Source organism: Dama dama, chromosome 5 (genome assembly GCF_033118175.1).
Source record: "Dama dama isolate Ldn47 chromosome 5, ASM3311817v1, whole genome shotgun sequence".
Classification (NCBI taxonomy): Eukaryota; Metazoa; Chordata; class Mammalia; order Artiodactyla; family Cervidae; genus Dama; species Dama dama.
Window position 1 is genome coordinate 91,605,958 of NC_083685.1, and position 20,321 is coordinate 91,626,278.

The following is a 20,321-nucleotide window of genomic DNA, read 5'->3' on the forward strand; positions in this document are numbered from 1 at the left end:
TGAAGAATCTTGCTCCCCCAGCCCTCACTGTCGGCCTCTGGTGAGGTCTCTCTGATCTCCCATCGTTCACAAACTGTCTTGGAGATATTTTGGGGGTGATAGTCTCTTCACATGGATGAAAACTTGTGCTCAGGACATCGGAAGTGCCATTCAGGATCAGAATAATGGTTCAGTGGGCTCAGGGTTTTTATTATTGCTTTCAGTGCTATCAAGCTCCATCAGCAGCAGTTCCAATCTCTGGCCTCTAAACTGGTGCTGATATGAGAAGATTTTTAAAAATTAATCTGTAATGAAATAAGACAAGTAAGAAAAATGTGGGAGAACATGTCCAGATGTTTTGGGGGAAAGAACTGTTTATCCCGAGACTATGTCCTTAAGTTTTGGGGTTTGTTTTGTTGTTTTTGTTTGTTTTTGGTTGCACTGGATCTTAGTTGAGGTGCAGGAGCTTTCTCTAGTTGCCCCTAGGCATGTGGGATCTTAGTTCCCTGACCGTGGATCCAACCTGTGTCCCCTGCATTGGAAGACGGTTCCTCAACCACTGGACCACCAGTTAAGTCCCCTTGCATTTTTCTTTATAGTTTCAGAAATATCCCTCTTTTTGTGAAATGAAGGTGATAGTAAATGGTGGGTTGTTTGCTGTTTTTCGTGTGTGTTTTGTTTGGAAAAATAAAAAGGAGACAATCATAGTCTCTGTACAACTTTTTTCAATACTCTCTTTTTAAAAAAATTGTACTGAGATACACATAACTTGAAATTTACCATCTGAATAATTTTTAAGTATACAGTGCAGTGGTATCAAGTACATTCACAATGTTGTACAACCATTATCAACATCCATCTCTGGAACTCTTTTTTGTCTTGCTTTACCCATTAAACACTAACTCCCATTCCCTCCTCCCCTTCCCAGCCCCAGGTTGCTGTCATTTACTTCTGCCTCTATGAATTTGACTACTCTAGGTACCTCATGTAAGTGAAACCATACAGTATCTGTCTTTTTGTGACTGGCTTCTTTCACTTAGCATAATGTCCTCAAAGTTCATCCATGGTGTAGTGAATGTCAGACTTTCCTTCCTTTTGAGAACTGAATAATGTTCCATTGTGTGTAAACATCACTTTTGTTTATCTGTTCTTCTGTCGGTGGATATTTGTATTATTTCCACCTTTTGGCTATTGTAAATAATGCTGCTATAAAAACGGGTGTACAAATATTCTTTTTTTAATTGATGTATGATTTACATAAAAGGTACAGACTTTAACGATGTTTGATGAGCTTTGACAGACATATTGATCAATACAGCTGCCACCATATAGAACATTTCTATGACCTCAGAAAGTTCATCACTGTCTCTTCCCAAACAAACTCCTCCCACTCTCCTGATCTTTATCACCATAATCAATTAGTTTTGCCTCTTCTAGAACTTAATAAAAATGAAATCATACAGTATGTTTTCTTTTGTGTCTGACATCTTTTGCTCAATAGAAAGTTTTTTGAGATTCAGCCACATTACTGTAACTCATTACCTTTCATTGCTAAGTGTTATGCCATTATATAAATATATACAATTTGTTTATCCATTCTTATTTGGGTTGCTTCCAGTTGGGAGCTATCATGAATAAAACTGCTAAGACCATTCTTGTATGTCTTTTTGTGGACATATATTTTCATTTCTCTTAGGTAAAGGCCTAGAAATGGAATCTCTCTCATAGGAGAGTTGTATGTGTAACTATTAGAAAATGCCAAAAAGTTTTTCTAAGTGTTTTATTTTGTTTTAAGTTTACCATTTTACCCCTTGGCTCTCATCAATGTCTGAGAGTCCCAGTTTTTCCACATGTTCACCATTTGGTATTGTCAAATAAAATTATTTTAACAGAGAATGGACTTATGGACACCTGCAGGGGAAGGAGAGCGTGGGATAAAATGAAGGAGTAGCACTGACGTATTACACTGCTGCTAAGTCTCTTCAGCCGTGTCCGACTCTGTGCGACCCCATAGACGGCAGCCCACCAGGCTCCCCTGTCCCTGGGATTCTCCAGGCAAGAACACTGGAGTGGGTTGCCAATTCCTTCTCCAATGCATGAAAGTGAAAAGTGAAAGTGAAGTCGCTCAGTCGTGTCCGACTCTTAGCGACCCCATGGACTGCAGCCCACCAGGCTCCTCCGTCCATGGGATTCTCCAGGCAAGAGTACTGGAGTGGGGTGCCACTGCCTTCTCCAGGCATATTACACTACCGTATGTTAAATAGATAGCTAGTCGGAAGCTCCTACATAACATAGGGAGCCCAGACCAGAGCTGGGTGGGATGGGGGTGGAGAGTGGGAGGAGGCTCATGAGGGAAGGAATATATGTATACTTATAACTGATTCACATTGTTGTATACCAGAAACCAATGCAACATTGTAAAGCAATTATCCTCCAATTTAAAATAAATTTTAAAAAACCTACCCTGACTTGGCAGTTATACAAGCTTTTCCTCCCTCACACAATAAAACTGATGGAAAAAAGAGAAAATTTTAAAAAAGAGAGAGAAAATTTAAAAAAAAATTTTTTTTAACCATTTAAATTGATGCATGGTAGTGATAGGAGCAGAATGAAGGGACAAAATAGGTGATTAAATAGTTAATCCCACTAGGGGATTGTAAGTAGAAAAATATGGAGAGACCCTGAAAGTTAATGATTACTGGAGAAAACAGGTTTGCTTAATCACAAAACCAAGCAGGCTTGCTTAGCAACAAAACCATGCAACAGAAGCGTGAGACATGCCCCCAAATAACAAAATGATTCTTGCATGAGACCTACATCCTGCCCAGTGAGCAAAGTGAGTTAGCAACCCCAAAACATGTTCTTTGGCCCCTAAGACATGTTTTTTGCACAATACCCCCCAAACAATAAAACAATAGTAGAAAATAAGGCCTACAACCTGCCCAACGGTGTTATCAAGTTAATGACCCCCCAAATAGGCTCTGTGCCCACAAAAAAACAATCATTTATGGGAAGGTGACTTTTCAAAATCAAAGACCCTCATTTTACTGAGACCTAAAAATATGTTTCCAAAGTGCTATGACAGTCCTGGCCAGACCATACAGGGAGGGACAAGTAAACTTCCCTGCCCTCCCTGGGGGAGGAATCGATGATGGAAAAGTGCTGTCTACTCAAAAAAGACAAAGTTCTTCTCCCCCTCCGCATTTTTCCTTCGATTATAAAACCGTAGCCCACTAAGTTCTCAGGGCACAGCATTTCTCGCTCACCTTCTTGTAAGCCTCACAAGCGTTCTATTCTAATAAAGCATTCACTTCTTATTTACCACTTTGTTCTCAGTGAATTCTTCTCTGCATTGAGACATAAAGGACTATGATACCAGAGCTCTTTATTTTCTTGGGCTCCAAAATCTCTAGATGGTGACTGTAGCCATGAAATTAAAAGATGCTTGCTCCTTGGGAAAAAAGCTATGACCAAACTAGGCAGCATATTAAAAAGCAGAGACATTCTTTGCTGAGAAAGATCCGTCTAGTCAAAGATATGGTTTTTCCAGTAGTCATGTATGGATATGAGAGTTGGCCCATAAAGAAAGCTGAGTGCCAAAGAATTGATGCTTTTGAACTGTAGTGTTGAAGACTCTTAAGAGTCCCTTTGGACAACAAGGAGATCAAACCAGTTAATTCTAAGGGAAATCAGTCCTGAATATTCATTGGAAGGACTGATGCTGAAGCTCCAACACTTTGGCCATCTGATGTGAAGAACTGACTCATTGGAAAGGACCCTGATTCTGGGAAAGACTGAAGACAGGAGGAGAAGGGGATGACAGAGGATGAGATGGCTGGATGACATCACTGACTCGATGGACATGAGTTTGAGCAAGCTGCGGGAGTTGGTCATGGACAAGGAGGCCTGGCGTGCTGTAGTCCATGGGATTGCAAAGAGTCAGACACAACTGAGTGACTGAACTGAACTGACCAGAGCTCTTCGGAGTCCCCCTGAAATGACACCAATCTGTTTCAGTAGTACCTGTGCAACCTAACTTCCTTCAGGAATATTCTACCAGATGGCTTTGCTAGGACAGGGTTCTTTAGATAAAAGTTAAAGAAACATGACTTAAACCAGTTTAAGTGGAAAGCAGAAGGTATTGCTTCCTGCAAGCAAATGATGGATGGAGAGGTGGCACTGCCCTCAGGAGTGACTGGTTCTCTTCAGATCACTCTCTGGCATATCTCTGCCTCTCCTTGCGTGTTGGCTTCATTTTTGAAATTCCATTGTCCCTGTGAAATCAGAACTTTGTCTTCAAGCAAGTCTAGGCTTCCATCCACATAGCCTTCCAACTGAGCAGAGAAGAAAGCACTTTCCCCTCAGTTGCAGTTAGAGCACTCTGATGATCCTGGTTGGGGATTCATGCCATCCCTGAACCAATCACCGTATTTATGGTGGAGCTCTGTCTGGGTTGTGTGCCTGCTCTAGGGCTGGAGATTGGAGAAACCGTGATTGGGCAACACTGCCATAGGTATATTTGGAACGGGGAAGGACAGTTTCCAGAGGAGCAGAGTACCTTTTGAGGCAGATAAAACAATAAATGGCTATATATATGCCTGACTTTAAGGAAAATCTTTATTTCCATGAAATACAAATGTCTTGAAACACTCATTCTTCAATTCACTGAAACCAAAAATCAGTGATGTAGCCCAGACCCTTAAAGTTTTTTTTTCCCCCTTTATTTATTTATTTATTTTTTCAGTGGGTTTTGTCATACATTGATATGAATCAATTGAAGTATAGTTGATTTACAATGTTGTATTAGTTTCAGGTGTACGGTAAGTGGTTCAGGTATATATACATACATAGGTATATTCTTTTTCATATTCTTTTCCATTATGGCTTATTACAGGATATTGAATCTAGTTTCCTGTGCTATACAGTAGGACCTTGCTGTTTGTGTATTTTACACATAGTAGTTTGTATCTGATAATTCCAAATTCCTGGTTTATCCCACCCCACCCCTTTTCCACTGTGGTAAGTATTACTTTGTTTTCTATGTCTGTGAATCTGTTTGTTTTGTAAATAAGTTAATTTGTATCATATTTTAGATTCCACATATAAGTGATATCATATGGTATTTGTTGTTCTCGTTCTGACTTATGTCTCTTAGTATAGTCTCTAGGTCCACCTATGTTGCTGTAAATGCATTATTTCATTCTTTTTGTGGCTGAGTAGTAGAAGACTGTACACACACACACACACCCATCCATTTGTCTGTTGATGGACATTTATGTTGCTTCCATGTCTTGGCTACTGTAAGAATGCTGCTATGAACATTGGAGTGCATGTATCTTTTTGAATTAGAGTTTTCTCTGGATATATGCTCAAGAAGGAAGCCCAGGCACATTTAATCTCACTCAATATGTTGTACATCTCTCAGCCATGGGCGTATCTAACCATCCATGAACCAATTCTATGGTCAGGGAACTAGATCTCACAGGCCTCAACTAAGAATTTGCATGCTGCAATGAAGATTGAAGATCCTGCAAGACCTGGCACAGCCAAATAAATAAATAAACATTAAAAAAATTCCTTTCCCTGTTGCTAAATTATCCTCCTTCTACTCATTAACAACCATTGAAGTTACCAGAAATTGGGAGAGAGAAGAGCTGCCACAGTGGTGAGAAAGGCAAATATCATCCTTCCTCTTAAGAGCTTTTTAAGGGTTGGGAAGGTGCCCACAGCTAGGGGACCCCTTAAGGCACCAGCAAAGCAGGAGCATTAGAATGAGAGAAACATTCATCTTTCATGTCATCTGAATTTTGTAATCCTTAAATCCAGAAGGAAGCTATTTTGATTCTAGAACATATGCAAGGTTTGTGTCATTTTGAAAAATAAAATTTGAATTTTATTTTAGGAATGGGAAACCATAATTTCTTTAGTTCTTGAGGCTCTTCTTAATCTGGCCTGAATTGTGTTTTCCTTACTTCTATGTCCGGAGCTTGGATCTGGATCTGGCATAGAGACAGTGCTTAGTCAAGTTCTATTGGACAGATTAATAAATGGATAGAAGACCCACAGAATAGAATGAAATGCTAGAAAAGTTTTGGGAGTGGGTATACAGCTGCATTGGGAAGCAGCATTAGACAACCTGCTAGAACATCTGCTCTGGTGCCCCTAGAGATTTGCTATAACTTCCACCTGTTCTGTCTTGTCTTTGGTTGCATTGGTTCAACCTGGTTTTTGAATTATTTTGTGTGTTTGTTTGTTTTGGTCCTGCTGTGCAACATGCGGGACCTTAGTTCCCCAACCAGGGATTGGAAGCATGCAGTGTTAACCACTGGACCGCCAGGGTAGTCCCCATTTCAACTGGTTTTTATCTGACTTCACTGTTCGTTCCTTTTTGTGTAAGTGTTTCCCTTCTCTATTGAGCAAATGAGCTAGTAATTGCTTCTTATGAGGATCATTTTGCAAACCCACTGCTTTATCCTGTGTCCCTGGCACTCAGGGTCTCCTGGGGAGCCTTGGCTTTTGTGTGGGCTTGCACATTTCAGCAGCGGCCTTCTCCTTGTCACTGGTATCCTTCTCTCATTCCGTTTCCACCCAGACCTATAACAGAGAGACGACTGCAAATTGTTCCCATAAATAGTATCAGTCTCTTCACCTTCTGGTGCTTCGTCTTGTACTTCTGAGATATAGTCCAGCTGGCTGGGTGTGAATGTGCTTTGTTTGTGCCAATTCAGTCTCGGCAAGTATTTTCATCAAAATTAGAGGCTGAAATTGCTGACTGCCAGAGCATCCCTGGTAACTGAATATTTTTCTGGCTGGGAGGTATAAGTTGTGCTCTGGGGCCTTTATGCAAGAGCTCACAGTCTCAGTTTATTTTTGTTTATATTGGAGGATGTCTTTGGATCTGGGCAGACCTGACTATGTCTGGGCAAGAGAGCGCTTAGTCCCATTTGAATTTGTTGTTAGACTCTAGGACCAGCTTTAGGCAGAACTAGAAAATAAGTATAAGGATTTCCCTGGTGGTCCAGTGGTTAAGAATCTGCCAACCAATGCAGGGGACATGGGTTGGATCCCTGGGCTGGGAAGACGCCACATGCTATGTGGCAGCTAAGCCTGTGCGCTCCAGCTACTGAAGCCCCCTGTACCCTAGAGACTATGCTCTTCAACAAGAGACGCCAATGAGAAGTCGATGCACTTCAACTAGAGAATAGCCTCTGCTCACTGCAAGTAGAGAAACCTCACGCTCATCAATGAAGACCTAGTGCAGCCAGTAAACAAATCATTAAAAAAAAAAAAAAAAGAAAATAAGGTGTAACCCAAATAAAACTAAGCTGTACTCAGCCCTATCTCAGCACTGTCACATCCAAAGAAATTCAAGTGGAACTCCCATAAAACACCTGAGAAGAAAGCATGGTAAGTCTTTACAGAAGTTATCTTTAAGGTGTGTCTCTCTTAAAGTCTCACATTTCTCAAGACCTTCCTCCAACTTCTTATCTTTTTGAAATTCCTCCTCCCTCATGCATGCTCTTTATTACTCTCCCCACTCTTAGGGAAGGCAGAGTGCTAGTTTTTTGTTTTTAATTGAGATAAAACTCACATAAGATAAAATTAACTATTTCAAAGTGTACAGTTCTATGGCATTTAGTACATTCATAATATTGTGCAACCATCAGCTTTATCTAGCTTTATCTAATATTTTCACTGCCCAAAAGGAAACCCTGTGCCCATCAAGTACCTCCCATTCCCCCTTGCACTTGTATTTTCAAAACTGGGATTGACACATATCCACTACCACATGCAAAATAGATAGTTAATGGGAAACTGCTGTAGAGCCCAAGCTCAGCTCGGTGTTCCGTGATGATCTAGGGGGTGGGATGGTGGGGGTAGGAGGGGATATATCTATACTTACAGCTGATTCACTTCCTTGTATAGCAGAAACCACACATTGTAAAGCAACTATACCTCATGTATATACATATATATATATGGCAACACACACACAGCCTCCCTGGGTGATTTTAAAGGGTAAGTGGTGTCGAGAACCCTCAGTTTGATACAATCTAGTCTCTCCGGGAACTTCCCCTACTGACATCTCCACTCTACCCTGTAGGCTAAGCAGTCAAGCCAAAGAAATGTGGGGGCAAGTTCTGTTTTCAGCTCCAGTCCCATGGCAACCCTATTCCTCCCCTTTTAGCATTTTTCTCGCTCTCTCCTGTCGCTTCCACCTGTGTGCCATTCTCATGGGTCCATACCCTCAAGCAGCTATTACACAAGTCCATCCTGGTGTCAGCTGACAAAACTCTGAAGATCCCTGGTGTGTTTACCTTTAAATTGAGGAGATAGCCTTTTAGACGCAGAGGAACCTCTGTCTAGGGGTACCCTTTAGGTACTAGACAGATGGGAGAGAAAAGGACTGTTTCAGGAATGAATGAGTCTTTCTCAGTTTCTCTTTTATCTATGAAAGAGGCAGCTACTAAAACAAGTATGGGGTTTAAAATTGGACGATAGTGCGGTCGGTCTTCCCTGCTGGCTCATTTTATAAGTGCTTAAACATTTGTTAAGGGCTTCTTAAGTGGCACAGTGATGAAGGATCCACCTACCAATGCAGGAATTGCAGGTTCAAGCCCTGGGTCGAGAAGATCCCCTGAAGAAGGAAATGGCAACCCACTCCAGTACTCTTGGCCTGGGAAGTCCCATAGACAGAGGAGCCTGGAAGGCTACGGTCCATGGGATCGCAAAGAATCAGACATGACTTCGAGACTAAACAAATGATCCTAGGTGCGTGTGTGTATGCTGTCACCCAGCCTCGTCTAACTCTGCAACCCCACAGACTGCTAGGTACAAGATACTTAATCTCTCAGAGCCTGTATTCTCATCTGAAAAACAAGGATGATGATACTGACCTCAAAGGATTGTGCTAATATTTCATAAATTGCAGCCTCAGAAACTGATTCTGATTGAAAATTGGTTTATTGAAAAGATATTGGCTGACTCACAGAATTGCTAGAAGAGTTGGAAAATCAGAAAGTGAAAGTGTTAGTTGCTCAGTCTTGTCTGACTGTTTGTGACCCCATGGACTGTAGCCTGCCAGGCTCTTCTGTCTATGGAATTCTCCAGGCAAGAATACTGGAGTGGGTTGCCATTCCCTTCTCCAGGGGATCTTCTCGACCCAGGGTTGAACCCAGGTCTCCTGCACTGCAGGCAGATTCTTTACCATCTGAGCCAGCAGGGCAGCCCAGGGACAATGCCCCAAAGTGAGTGGCAGAACTTGGGAAAGTGCTGCCACTGTCACCAATACCAACCATTGCAACTTGTCTCCCCCACACCCTCCCCCACCACTGGTGCTGACAGCTGGATGGATGTTCTGTTTCCTGTGTCACCCCAGAGATTGTATGTTGCTGCCATGCTTACCCATCACAGCTAAAAAGAATTATCCATAGTCTCTGCTTCTTTGCATCGTTGTTGTTCATTGGCTAAGTCCTGTCTGACTCTTTTGCAACCCCATGGACTGTAGCCTGCCAGGCCCCTCTGTTCATGGGATTTCTCAGGCAAGAATATTGGAGTGGGAAATTGCCATTTTCTTCTCCAGGGTATCTTCCTGATCCAAGGATCAAACCCACATCTCCTGCAGTGCAGGTGGGTTCTTTACGACTTAAGCTGCCAGGGAAGCCTGGCTCCCAATTCAAAGCCCACCACAGGTTCATCTGCTTGGCCAAACTGAGGCCCATGTTCCAGGAGGCATTTTCAGACCCTGCCTTCCACCGAGACCCCAAAGGTGGAGGGTTCCCCAAATGAGGGGGAAGGGTTTCAGATGCTGGACAATCAAAAATAAGGACAAATATTCCTTTTCTAAATTAAGAGGATTAGTGAGACAAACTGCCTATTGTAAATACTAAAGCCTGTACAGGGATTAGTTACCGGCACTTTGTACATAGTTACCTATTTCACTGTGTTACAGCACTTCCTCTTCCTTATCCCTTTTTTCTTCCTCCACATGCCTCCACCCCCATCCCAGGACAGGACCTGCATGCTTCATAATGTTGAATAAATAAAACCTGCTGCTGCTTAGGTTTGGTTGGTGAAGCAGTTTGGTATTGACTGGCCATAATATTGGTTCAGAGCGAGGCATGTGACCTCCAGTGATCAGCAAAACTGATTGCACAAGGGCATCCTCTGCTGCTGAGTATGAATAAGATGAGGCTCCCCAGGCGGCTCAGCAATAGAGAATCCGCCTGCAATGCAGGAGGCACGGGTTCAATCCCTGGGTTGGGAAGATCCCCTGGAGAAGGAAATGCAATCCACTCCAATATTCTCATCTGGAGAATCCCATGGACTCCAGGAGACTGGAGTCCCGTGGACTTCCACCCAGAGGAGCCTGGTGGGCTGAGGTTCATGGACTCACAAAGAGTCGGACACGACTGAACTGACTAAGCACAGCACGTGATTGAGAAAGCATGTGGCTTTAGGAGCTTCTGCAGCCCTCTTGGGACCACAAAGGGAATCAGAATAAAGTCAACATTGTATTATAGAAGGCAAGGGTCAAGGACAAAAAGAAAGCAGGTGCTTGGTGACCATTTAGCCATAGGATATAGCTATAATCCAGACTTCTCCTTTGGACTTCTCAGTTACATGAGCCAATACATTCCATTTATTATTCAAACTAGAATGAGTCAGGATTTCTGATACGTACAACCAAAAGTAACTGATACCTGCTTCCCTCCCTCTCTACCTCATGAGAATAAAACTGCTGTCCATTTGGTTCTGGCAAATAGAGAGGGGTTTTTTGAAATACAGATGAAAATAATTATCATGGCCTCATGTTTCAGCAGCAGCCTATCTGTGCCCTAGAATCAGGCTTGACTAAGATAGAATGGGCTGACCTAACCTAGGGCAATTTTTGAAAGTGATTTCAATAAACATCTTTCATTTCTCTTTGGCCTGGAAAGATAAGGACTCTGAGGAAGTAAGAGCAAATGCTATAAAAACGAAAACAAACAAACAAATCAAGCCAACAAACCCCTCTGTTCCATATCCCATTAGCAAGTCTTGATGACATGTTAAAAAACTGCTGGTCCCTATGGTCAATGGCTGAAAACTGTTACTCTCCATTTCTCTCTCCCACTCCTTGTGATGATTATTTCACATCTTTCTCTCTTTCCTCAAACCTCCAACAGCTATTACCACATCCTTACCCTCAACTGATGGCTACAACATCCCATTTCATTTAGAAAATAAAAGCAATCAGCAGAGAATATCTACCAGCTCCCAACATGTCATCTACACACTTAATTGTACTTACACTCACACATTCTGCTTTTCCATTTGTGAATACAGGTGAAGTGTCTGTTGTTTAGTCACTAAGTTACGTTCAGCTCTTTTGCAACCCCATGGACTGTGTAGCCCGTCAGGCTCCTCTGTTTATGGGATTTCCCAGGCAAGATTACTGGGGTGGGTTGCCATTTTCTTCTCCAGGGGATCTTCCTGGACTGGGGTTGAACCTGCATCTTCTGCATTGGAGGGTGGATTGTTTACCATCAAGCCACCAGCAAAGTGTCTGTGTTCTTACCTAAGACCAAGCCTCTGCTGGTGTATTTGATCCTATGCCCTTCCTTGTCTTGGATACTGACAAGGCCATTTACCTGGTCACCTTCACTAGCCTGGGAAGTTGTCTTTTACTTCTTCCCTTTTACCCAAGTAGTTGCTAAATCTTGTCAATCCAATAACCCAAACATCATTCTAACATATCTTCTCCTTTCTATCCTCCCTGATATTGCCAGAATCAGCTCTTGTCTAGACAGCAACAGCTTTTAAGTCTGCCCCACACAGCCCCTGGAATTCTCTTGCTGAAACATGGATATGATCCATACCACTCTCTTCATAAACAACTCTGTAAGTTTTTCATTTGCTGTGGAATAAAGCAAAACTCCTTTAGCATATTTGAGGCCCTTCATCACCTGGCACCATTTTTTTTTCATAGCTATGGCTCCTGCTGCTCCTCCCAACACACCTTATATTCCAGTCACCGTTACCCTCTGTTTTCACTGGTCCTTCCGCCTTGACTGCCCTATTCTCCATTTTCTTCCCTGTTTGAGAATTCTTATTAAACACACACACACACACACACACACACACACACACACAAATAATGATGATTTCTGAAAGCTTGTTATATGCCAAGTACCAAGAATTACATTAAATATTATACCTGTATTATCTCACTTAATTCTCAGAAAAATAAAATAACTTCCCCAAGTTAAAATAGCTAGAAAATGGTTGATCTAGAATTTGAACTCAGTTCATGAACTCAGTATTGATGAAGTTTTCTCTGATGCCTCATCACAATTAGTTGCTTTCTTCTCTGGGTTCCAATAGCGAGGTTTTTCCATTTTTATTTCATTTTGTTTTGTTTTAGTTCACGCCATAGGAGCAGTTTTATTGTTGAGTAAACACACAGACTCTTGAGCCAGACTCCCTGGGTTTGAGTCCTGGATCTGTGGTTTGCCAGCTGTGAGATCTTGTGCCTCAGTGTATCTATCTTTGAAACAGGAGAGTTAATAGTACCTACCTCTGGATTATTGTGAGGATTAAATGCATCAACGGATGAAAAGGTTTATTGCAGTGGCTGTTACATAGCACTGGCCCCATGGATGCATCCTGTCCTGCCTGTGTTCTGTCTCTCTCACTAGACTCTGGCTTTCTAGCAGAGGACAATCCTTTATTTATCCCCCAATCCTCCATCACCCATAGAGCAGACCTTTCGCTAGATGGATGCGCCATAACCATTTGTCAAATTGAACTTGTCAGTTTGTGTGTGTTTCTGCCAGACCATGTGACATTTACAAGTTCATAATCTATGCTGTGTTTTGATTACCTATGAGTCTTTTAGAAAAAGTGGTTACTGAAGACCAGCAGGCCATCCAACAAACTCTGCTTTGTTTTTCAAAAGCCAGGTCATTACCACTCAGCTTCTGTGAACTGGAAACTTTTTCCCAAGTTCCTTCACTTGTGAAGCCAGGACTTTCCTTGTGGGAAGGAGAAAAGGGACACCTGTCATAAGGTTAGGATTTCTCAGGGGCAGCTGAAGTTATTTAGTTGGAGTCTTCCCCTCCAGTGAGCAGCGACTGGGTCGGGAGCTTTGGGTTTCACTTTGAACAACCAGCACAGAATACCTGAGTAGGATGGAGGCTCCAGACCAGAAAGAGGTTGCAGTTGCAAGGCGGGAGGCCTGGGGATTCTTGGGAGGGCACTGGCTCAAATTACATCACATTATTTCACAGCCCTCACATGTTTATTTACTGCCTCCCTAGGTGAGGCTGCAGGAGTGAGTTGGCAGGAAGAGGCTTCCAAGGAGAGTGAAAATGGTAGAAAAGGAAATATTTGATTAGAGGTTAACATGCCCCCTGGGGCCTCTTTGATTTGGATTATTGTAAAAGTGCACAGAGTAATGATTAAGTACTCCCTGGGGTGGGGGGGCGGAGGTGGTCTCTGTACAGAGTTGGGGCTTTGCTTCTGATGAGTTGCAGCTGGTGTGTAAGAGGCACATGAAACCAAACAGGCATGGAGGAGAAGAGATGCTCACAGGACCACAGTGACTGTGAGAAATTCATCATCCTCACCTAAGCCCGCGCCTTCTCCTGTCCTCTTCCCCAGTGAAAGCTCGAAAGTTGCTTTGGCTGGAACTTGAAGTCAGCCTACAGCTTCTCTTTCTCTCTGTCACCTTCTCTTTCCTGCCTACGTTCTCTCCTAAAGGTCTTTCAAATCCATTTCCTCCTTTCCATCTCCACTGGCACTGTCCTCAAGGGTTCAGAGCCTCATCATTTTTTTTGGATTATATCTTCCTTACAGGTTTCTCAGCCTCAAGTCTTAGGCCTTCCACTGCATTCTCCACTGTTACTGTTACTTTTTTTTTTTTTTTTAAAGGGGCTCTATATTCTTGCCTGGAGAATTCTTGCATGGACAGAGGATCCTGGCGGGCTACAGTCCATGGGGTTGCAAAGAGTCGGACATGACTGAGCAACTAACGCCTTCAGTTTATTTTTTATTACTTTATTTTTGGCTGCACTGGGTCCTCGTCCTGGCACATGGGCTTAGCTACCCTGTAGGGTGTAGGATCTTAGTTCCCTGATCAGGGATCATACTTGCGTCCCTTGTGTTGGAAGGCTGATTCTTAACCACTGGATTGCCAGGGAAGTCCTGGGATTTTTCTAAACTAGCTTAACATCTGTCAGTGGCTCTCCATGTTCTTATGGATCAAATGCTCCCCAGAGCCCAGCTTGTGAGGCTCTTTGAATTCTTATTCTACTTCTCTGGTTTGTGTCCTCTATACCCATGAGCTCCTTCACAATCCTGACCTGTATGCAGTTCCTAGGATGTGCAGTATTTGCTCTTAAGCTTTCAGTGTTTGCTCCTCCTTCTGCCCAGAATACCTACCTGCTTCCTCTCCTAATTTCTCTCCTCCTGTGCTCCTCCTCTTTGGGTTGAATGAATTTTCCTACATCCCTAATTGTAAACTTATCACAAACTGTATCCAGTCTCTGAGCAGAGTGAACTGCTTCCCAGCACCATAGCTCTGGCACACAACAGTTGCTCAATAAATATTTGATACATGAATGAATTAACTCTTTACTATTCACATTAGGGTTCAATCATAGTTCAAGGAAGGAGCCTGGAAACGCCTGGCTCTGAAAGGAACTACAACAGTTATTGCAATTATGTTCTTTGATGGGTAAAATTTCACACTTGATAAAAGAATTAGGAGGTTTTGTGCTTCTTCAAGCTAAAGTGATTTAAGCCTACTTTAAAGACCAGTTTAAAGGCCTCTTCTCTAGATGATAACTACATTGTATTTGCCAGCTTTAAGGCATTTTGGAATTATACTCACCAAGCAAGTGTTTTCAGAAATATCATACCTGCTGCTTTTGAAATGCCACTCTAAGGCCACAGTTAAACAAGTAACTCGCTCAGGAGAAGTGTGAAAGGTGGGCAAGTGAACCATGAAATGAATTCCACTTACAGGGCTGAGACCAGCCCACACTGGAACCTCTGGCAGTGAAATAAACTGGGGTGACACCGAGGAAATAAATCCATCAACACAAAGAAAGCCTACTACATAGAAGATTTTCACTAGACATAAAGGAGACATCTTCTTTCAACATAAAGACTAAAAACTGGAAAAGAGGTAGTGAACCCTCTGCCACTCCAAGTGACCCAGTCCCTTCAACCGCTGGCTGGCGGGGCGCTGGGCTCAAGTTAAGGCAGACCCACTCCGATGGAAAGTGTGCACGGTGGGAAGGGCTGCGACGTCTTCTGTCTCTAATAAGGTAGATTCTTTCGAACCTTTGAGGTTGTTTTTTTTCCCCCAAGTCCTTTGATTCTTTTCGAACCTTCTGATTCTTTCTATTCTCGGTTCTAAGCGTTAAAGCGCAGCTGGGGAAAGCGGCAACAAAGATGGGAAGGAAGCAGGTGATAGTACTCAGAGGAAAAGGGGTGAGAATGAAGGCATAACCCATAGAGAAGAGAATGAGGGAGTAGAGGAGAAGCGGAGCAAACGCAGTAAAGGAAACGGGGAGGAGGGAGAGAGAGGGACGGGAACCCTGACCGAAGAGGAGAGTGACCAAACTCTACCCAGACAGGAGGAAGGCACGCCCAGAGGGGCATCTGCTGCTTTAAGGACGGCCCCGCCCATGATGACGCGGCGGCAGGCCCGCCCACCATTGGCTGCGGCCGGAGGGCGGGATGGGGTTGCTAGGAGCGGAGGGGATCCGGCGGGCCCCGGCCTCCCGGAGCGCGGAGCCGGGGGAACGGAGCCGGGGTTAGCGGAGCTGCTGGAAGATGGCGAGTGGCTGGGACGCGCGGCCGCCCTGGCGGCCCGGGCGCCTCCCGCTGCTGCTGTGTCTCCTGCTGCTGCTGCAGCTGCTGCGGAGCCCGGCCCGGGCCGCGCACATCAAGAAGGCGGAGGCGACCACGACGACGACGACGAGCGCGGGCGCCGAGGAGGACGAGGGCCAGTTTGACCGCTACTACCACGAAGAGGAGCTGGGCTCGGCGCTGAGGGAGGCGGCGGCCGCTGGGCCCCCGGGCCTGGCCCGCCTCTTCAGCATCGGCAGCTCGGTGGAGGGCCGGCCGCTGTGGGTGCTGCGCCTCACGGCCGGCCTGGGGCCACCGCCTCCTGACGGCGACCTGGGGCCCGACGCGGCGGGGCCGCTCCTGCCTGGCCGGCCGCAGGTGAAGCTGGTGGGCAATATGCACGGGGACGAGACCGTGTCGCGCCAGGTGCTCGTCTACCTGGCCCGCGAGTTGGCGGCCGGCTACCGCCGCGGGGACCCGCGCCTAGTCCGCCTGCTCAACACCACTGACGTGTACGTGCTGCCCAGCCTCAACCCCGACGGCTTTGAGCGCGCCCGCGAGGGTGACTGCGGCCTCGGCGACAGCGGCCCTCCTGGGGCCAGCGGCCGCGACAACAGCCGCGGCCGCGACCTCAACCGCAGCTTCCCCGACCAGTTCAGCACCGGCGAGCCCCCGTCCCTGGACGACGTGCCAGAGGTGCGCGCCCTGATCGAGTGGATCCGCAGGAACAAGTGAGTACCGCCCTCCCTCCACCCGCCTCCCCATCCACGCATCCCTCCGGGGCACAGGCTGGGTACCGCACTCCGTAGGCGCTCAGTGCTCGCAGGCCTAAGGGACTGGGGTAGTGAGGGCGGAGGGCGACACCCCAAAGGGGAACTAGGGCCAAGGCCACTTAGCCTCTGTCCCCATGATAATTATTGGAGAAGCGGTGCCTGGAGGATGTCATTTATTCAAAGAATGCAGAAAGCCGCCGTTTGGCTGGAGGGGAGACTCCTTTCTGGCTTTCTGGTCCCTGTTCTCACAGGACAGTAGAATAAGTGATGGAAGAGACCTTCAGGATGACCTCGGTCAGCTCGCTTATTTTATAGATAAACTGACAAAATTGCGGTTATGTCATGACTACAGGCACTGTGCTAAACCCCGTGGACTGCATGATCTCAGTTTACATTGGACACAACCTGATGACAGGCAGCATTCTCATCCTTGTTTTGCATGTGGGGGAAATCAAAAGTCAGATTGTAAATGACTTACCCAGTATGAAAATCATTTACATATTACCGAAGTAGCTGGAACTGGACTCCGGCATTTAGTCAGTGTTCTGAGCCCTGGAGGGAGCGTGTAGCCCACAGATGACACCCGTGGGGTCTTTTTCTTGGTTGTTTGATAAAAACTGATTCTCTTCCAGTCTTTGCCTCTGACTCAGCTATGGAGCCTATAGATATGGCTGGCCGGAGAACTCCTCCAGATCTGGAACCTTCACCTGGGAGCAGCCTCATTTTAGACTCTGAAGGGTTTCTGATTCCATTTATGCACATCATTAGTGGACCAGAGTCGTATGGCTCATTGTCACACTTAAAAGCAACACAGACAAACACACCTTAGGTGTTAGTGTCACGTGGGATTTAAAATATTAAAAGAAGCATGAGGACCTCAAGAAATAGGTGTATGACATGAGACCATGCTAAATATAGAGGAGGTGTGTTTATGTACCCAGTTAAGCTTTACAGGAATTGCTCCTACTGGCAAAACATGTGTGGTCTGCTATAATAGGGGTCATCTCTGTGAAAGAGGGAGGACTTGAGTCTTGAGAGATGGGTAGGATTTTTGGCAAAGAGGAGGAGAGGAACAGAGGAAGAGGGAACTTATGGAATCATGTCCGAAGAGACCAGGCACCTCTTCCCTTTCTCAGCTATTGGCCTTGCCAACATATCCTCTTTTTTGTGTCTTTCTAAGGCTTGTAGAGGGCTTCCTTGGTGGCTCAGCAGTAAAAATCTGCCTGCCAATGCAGGAGACATGGGTTCGATCCCTGGGTGGGAACGATCCCCTGGAGAAGGGAATGGCTACCCACTCCAGTATTCCTGCCTAGGAAATCCCATGGACAGAAGGAGCCTGGTGGGCTACAGCCCTTGGGGTCGCAGAAGAGTGAGACACAACTTAGTGACCAAACAACAATGACATAGGCTTGTGGAGCAATTAAGCTTTCTATCCTGATCTGAAGATTTCTGAGTGACAGATAAAATAAAAGCAATAATAAACTCAAGTGTTTTCCTGTAGGACTTAGAATCATCTCTTCTACAAGATTCAGTATGTATGTAGCAGACCTTGAAAAATTCATGGACATTATGACAATTGTAGATTCGTTTTCTCTCCCCACCTTTCACTTTACTCTTTCTGAGAGGAGTAGGCATTAACCCCTGGAAGGCATTAACTTCACATACACTTTCTGGGAAGATTTTTCTTTTAAAGATAATGATGTCAGGCTCTCTGAACAGTTGCATAAGAAGTGTGACCAAGCAATGCAAACAGTCTAAAATGCTCCATCATGACCTTTACAAGGATGTAAATTTTGTGAGTAGATATTTCTGTTCAGTATTAGTTCTGCTGTGACCAAAAATAAAAATAAGCTCTGTCTTGGTGCAAGTCACCTTGAGACTATACTGAAAGCTTTGAACTTTAAATTTGGAAGCAAAAATGTGCTCTCTGGACAGTTCTTTCATATCACCAGTATTTAATGATTACAAGGTGCAGTCCAGGCTGGGTAGTTCAATGATAGGAGCTTGTGAAGATTTGAAAAGCTCATCTGTGTCAGTTGGTATTAACACAGAAAGTTGCTGTCTTTTGTGGCTGTGGACTACCCTAGTCATATCCTCCCTCTTTTCAAATGTAACTCTAAATCAGAAGGAAAAGGAGGTGAGTATTTAGGGTAAAAGTATACCCATCCATCCTCAGCCATAAATAACTCAAAATGCATATTATTTAATGATTATTCAGTAACAAGGGATACGTGAATAAAGCAAAAAACAAGTACACACATAATCTGAGATTGATTCCTAAATACAGAGTCAGCTTTATGGAGAGGAAATTCTAAAACCACAGACAGTATAGGGAATGTACCTTTTTCAGTGTATTCTGTGAAATAAACTATTTGCATAATTTCTTGATATCCTAGTCACCCCGCTGTATTAGAAATAGATTTTTTTTTTGTCATTGTTGCTTTGGATATGTAAAATTTTAAAACTCATTTTCTCCTGCTTAGGAAAGTGAAGTTTATTTTCTTTGTTTCACTTTATACTTCACCCATTGAGTGATTTTGTACTGTTGACAGTTGACTCATATGCTTAGGAAAATATATAAGATTTTAACTCCATCATTAAAATATTTTATAGTTTACTTGACCCTCATATTTTTGGCACACTTCTTTACTTAAATATAGCTGCTTAGACTTTAATAGATTGTGCAAAAATGATTTTTTGGGTATGTTTGTGAAAAACATTGTATTATTGGGGTGAGTACAGTTCCCTGAAATCTTTAGAATTTAGTTTATCAGACATCAAGTTTTCTTAATTTTTTACAATTATTTACAGATTTATCTGGGGACCATAATAGAATTAACTTAGAGATGGATTTTTTAATATCTATAGACTTGTTTATATTTTTTATGATATATTTAGCAGCTACTTTAAATCTTATGCAAGAAATGATATATGATATTGAAGTCAAGTGTGAGAAACACTTAAGAGAACTGATTTGAATGGAAACTAAAATACCCTTCAAATAAAATTGGATTGATATGAAAGTTGGTTTGACAAAGACTAAAAGCAATAATCTTATAGCCACTATAATAGATATCACTTTCTCTTGAAATTGTCCTTACCAGAGTGGCACTGGTACTTTTAAAACTATGTAAGTAGAGTAAGGAAAATTTAATAATTTATCCCTGGAGTAGATTGCAAATATTTCATTGTTCTAAAGGTATTTGGTTAGGCTACTTTAATAATATTTCTGAGAAGTGTTAGAAGAAATGACAAAGTGAGAAACAGCTTTTAGCAGAGAATCTTGGAATTTAAAGTCTTAATTGAAAATATATAGTTAAAATAGCATGATTCACTTACTTAGAATATTCAGTTATCCACTTTTTCCCCACTAGAATACGAATGCCATGAGGGTATCTTTGTATTTGTTTCTTCTCTGTTGTATTCCTTGGTGTCTAGAACATTTGGCTTACAGTTGACACTCAAGAAAATTTGTTGCTGAATGGATTGCCTGAACTGGGCTGGCCTTCTTGTAACTTTCCCCAAGTCATAGCTGGGAAGAAAAGTACTTAAATTATTTAAAGCATAGAAGCCAAAAAGTAAATAGTTAATGCCTTGCTATGGAGCAGGATTGGGTAAGGTGGAGTTAGAGTGTTAGAATATACACTTAATTTTTGCTTCTGTATCATTCTTTCTGGCATTGGAAGTTGGGGGTGGATTGATAGTCTTTAAGGCAGTGATTCCCTGAGC

The 20,321-nt window shown here is 43.6% G+C and overlaps 1 protein-coding gene across 1 annotated transcript in view; it reads left to right on the forward strand.

Moving 5' to 3' along the window:
- Window positions 1–15,748: 15,748 nt before the first annotated feature.
- Window positions 15,749–20,321, forward strand: part of CPD (carboxypeptidase D) — a 66,144-nt gene continuing 61,571 nt past the window's right edge. Inside the window, exon 1 of the mRNA XM_061143003.1 lies at window positions 15,749–16,550. Within this exon, the coding sequence (XP_060998986.1) occupies window positions 15,805–16,550 (746 nt within the window). The 5' untranslated portion in view covers window positions 15,749–15,804. The remainder of the gene's footprint in view (window positions 16,551–20,321) is intronic.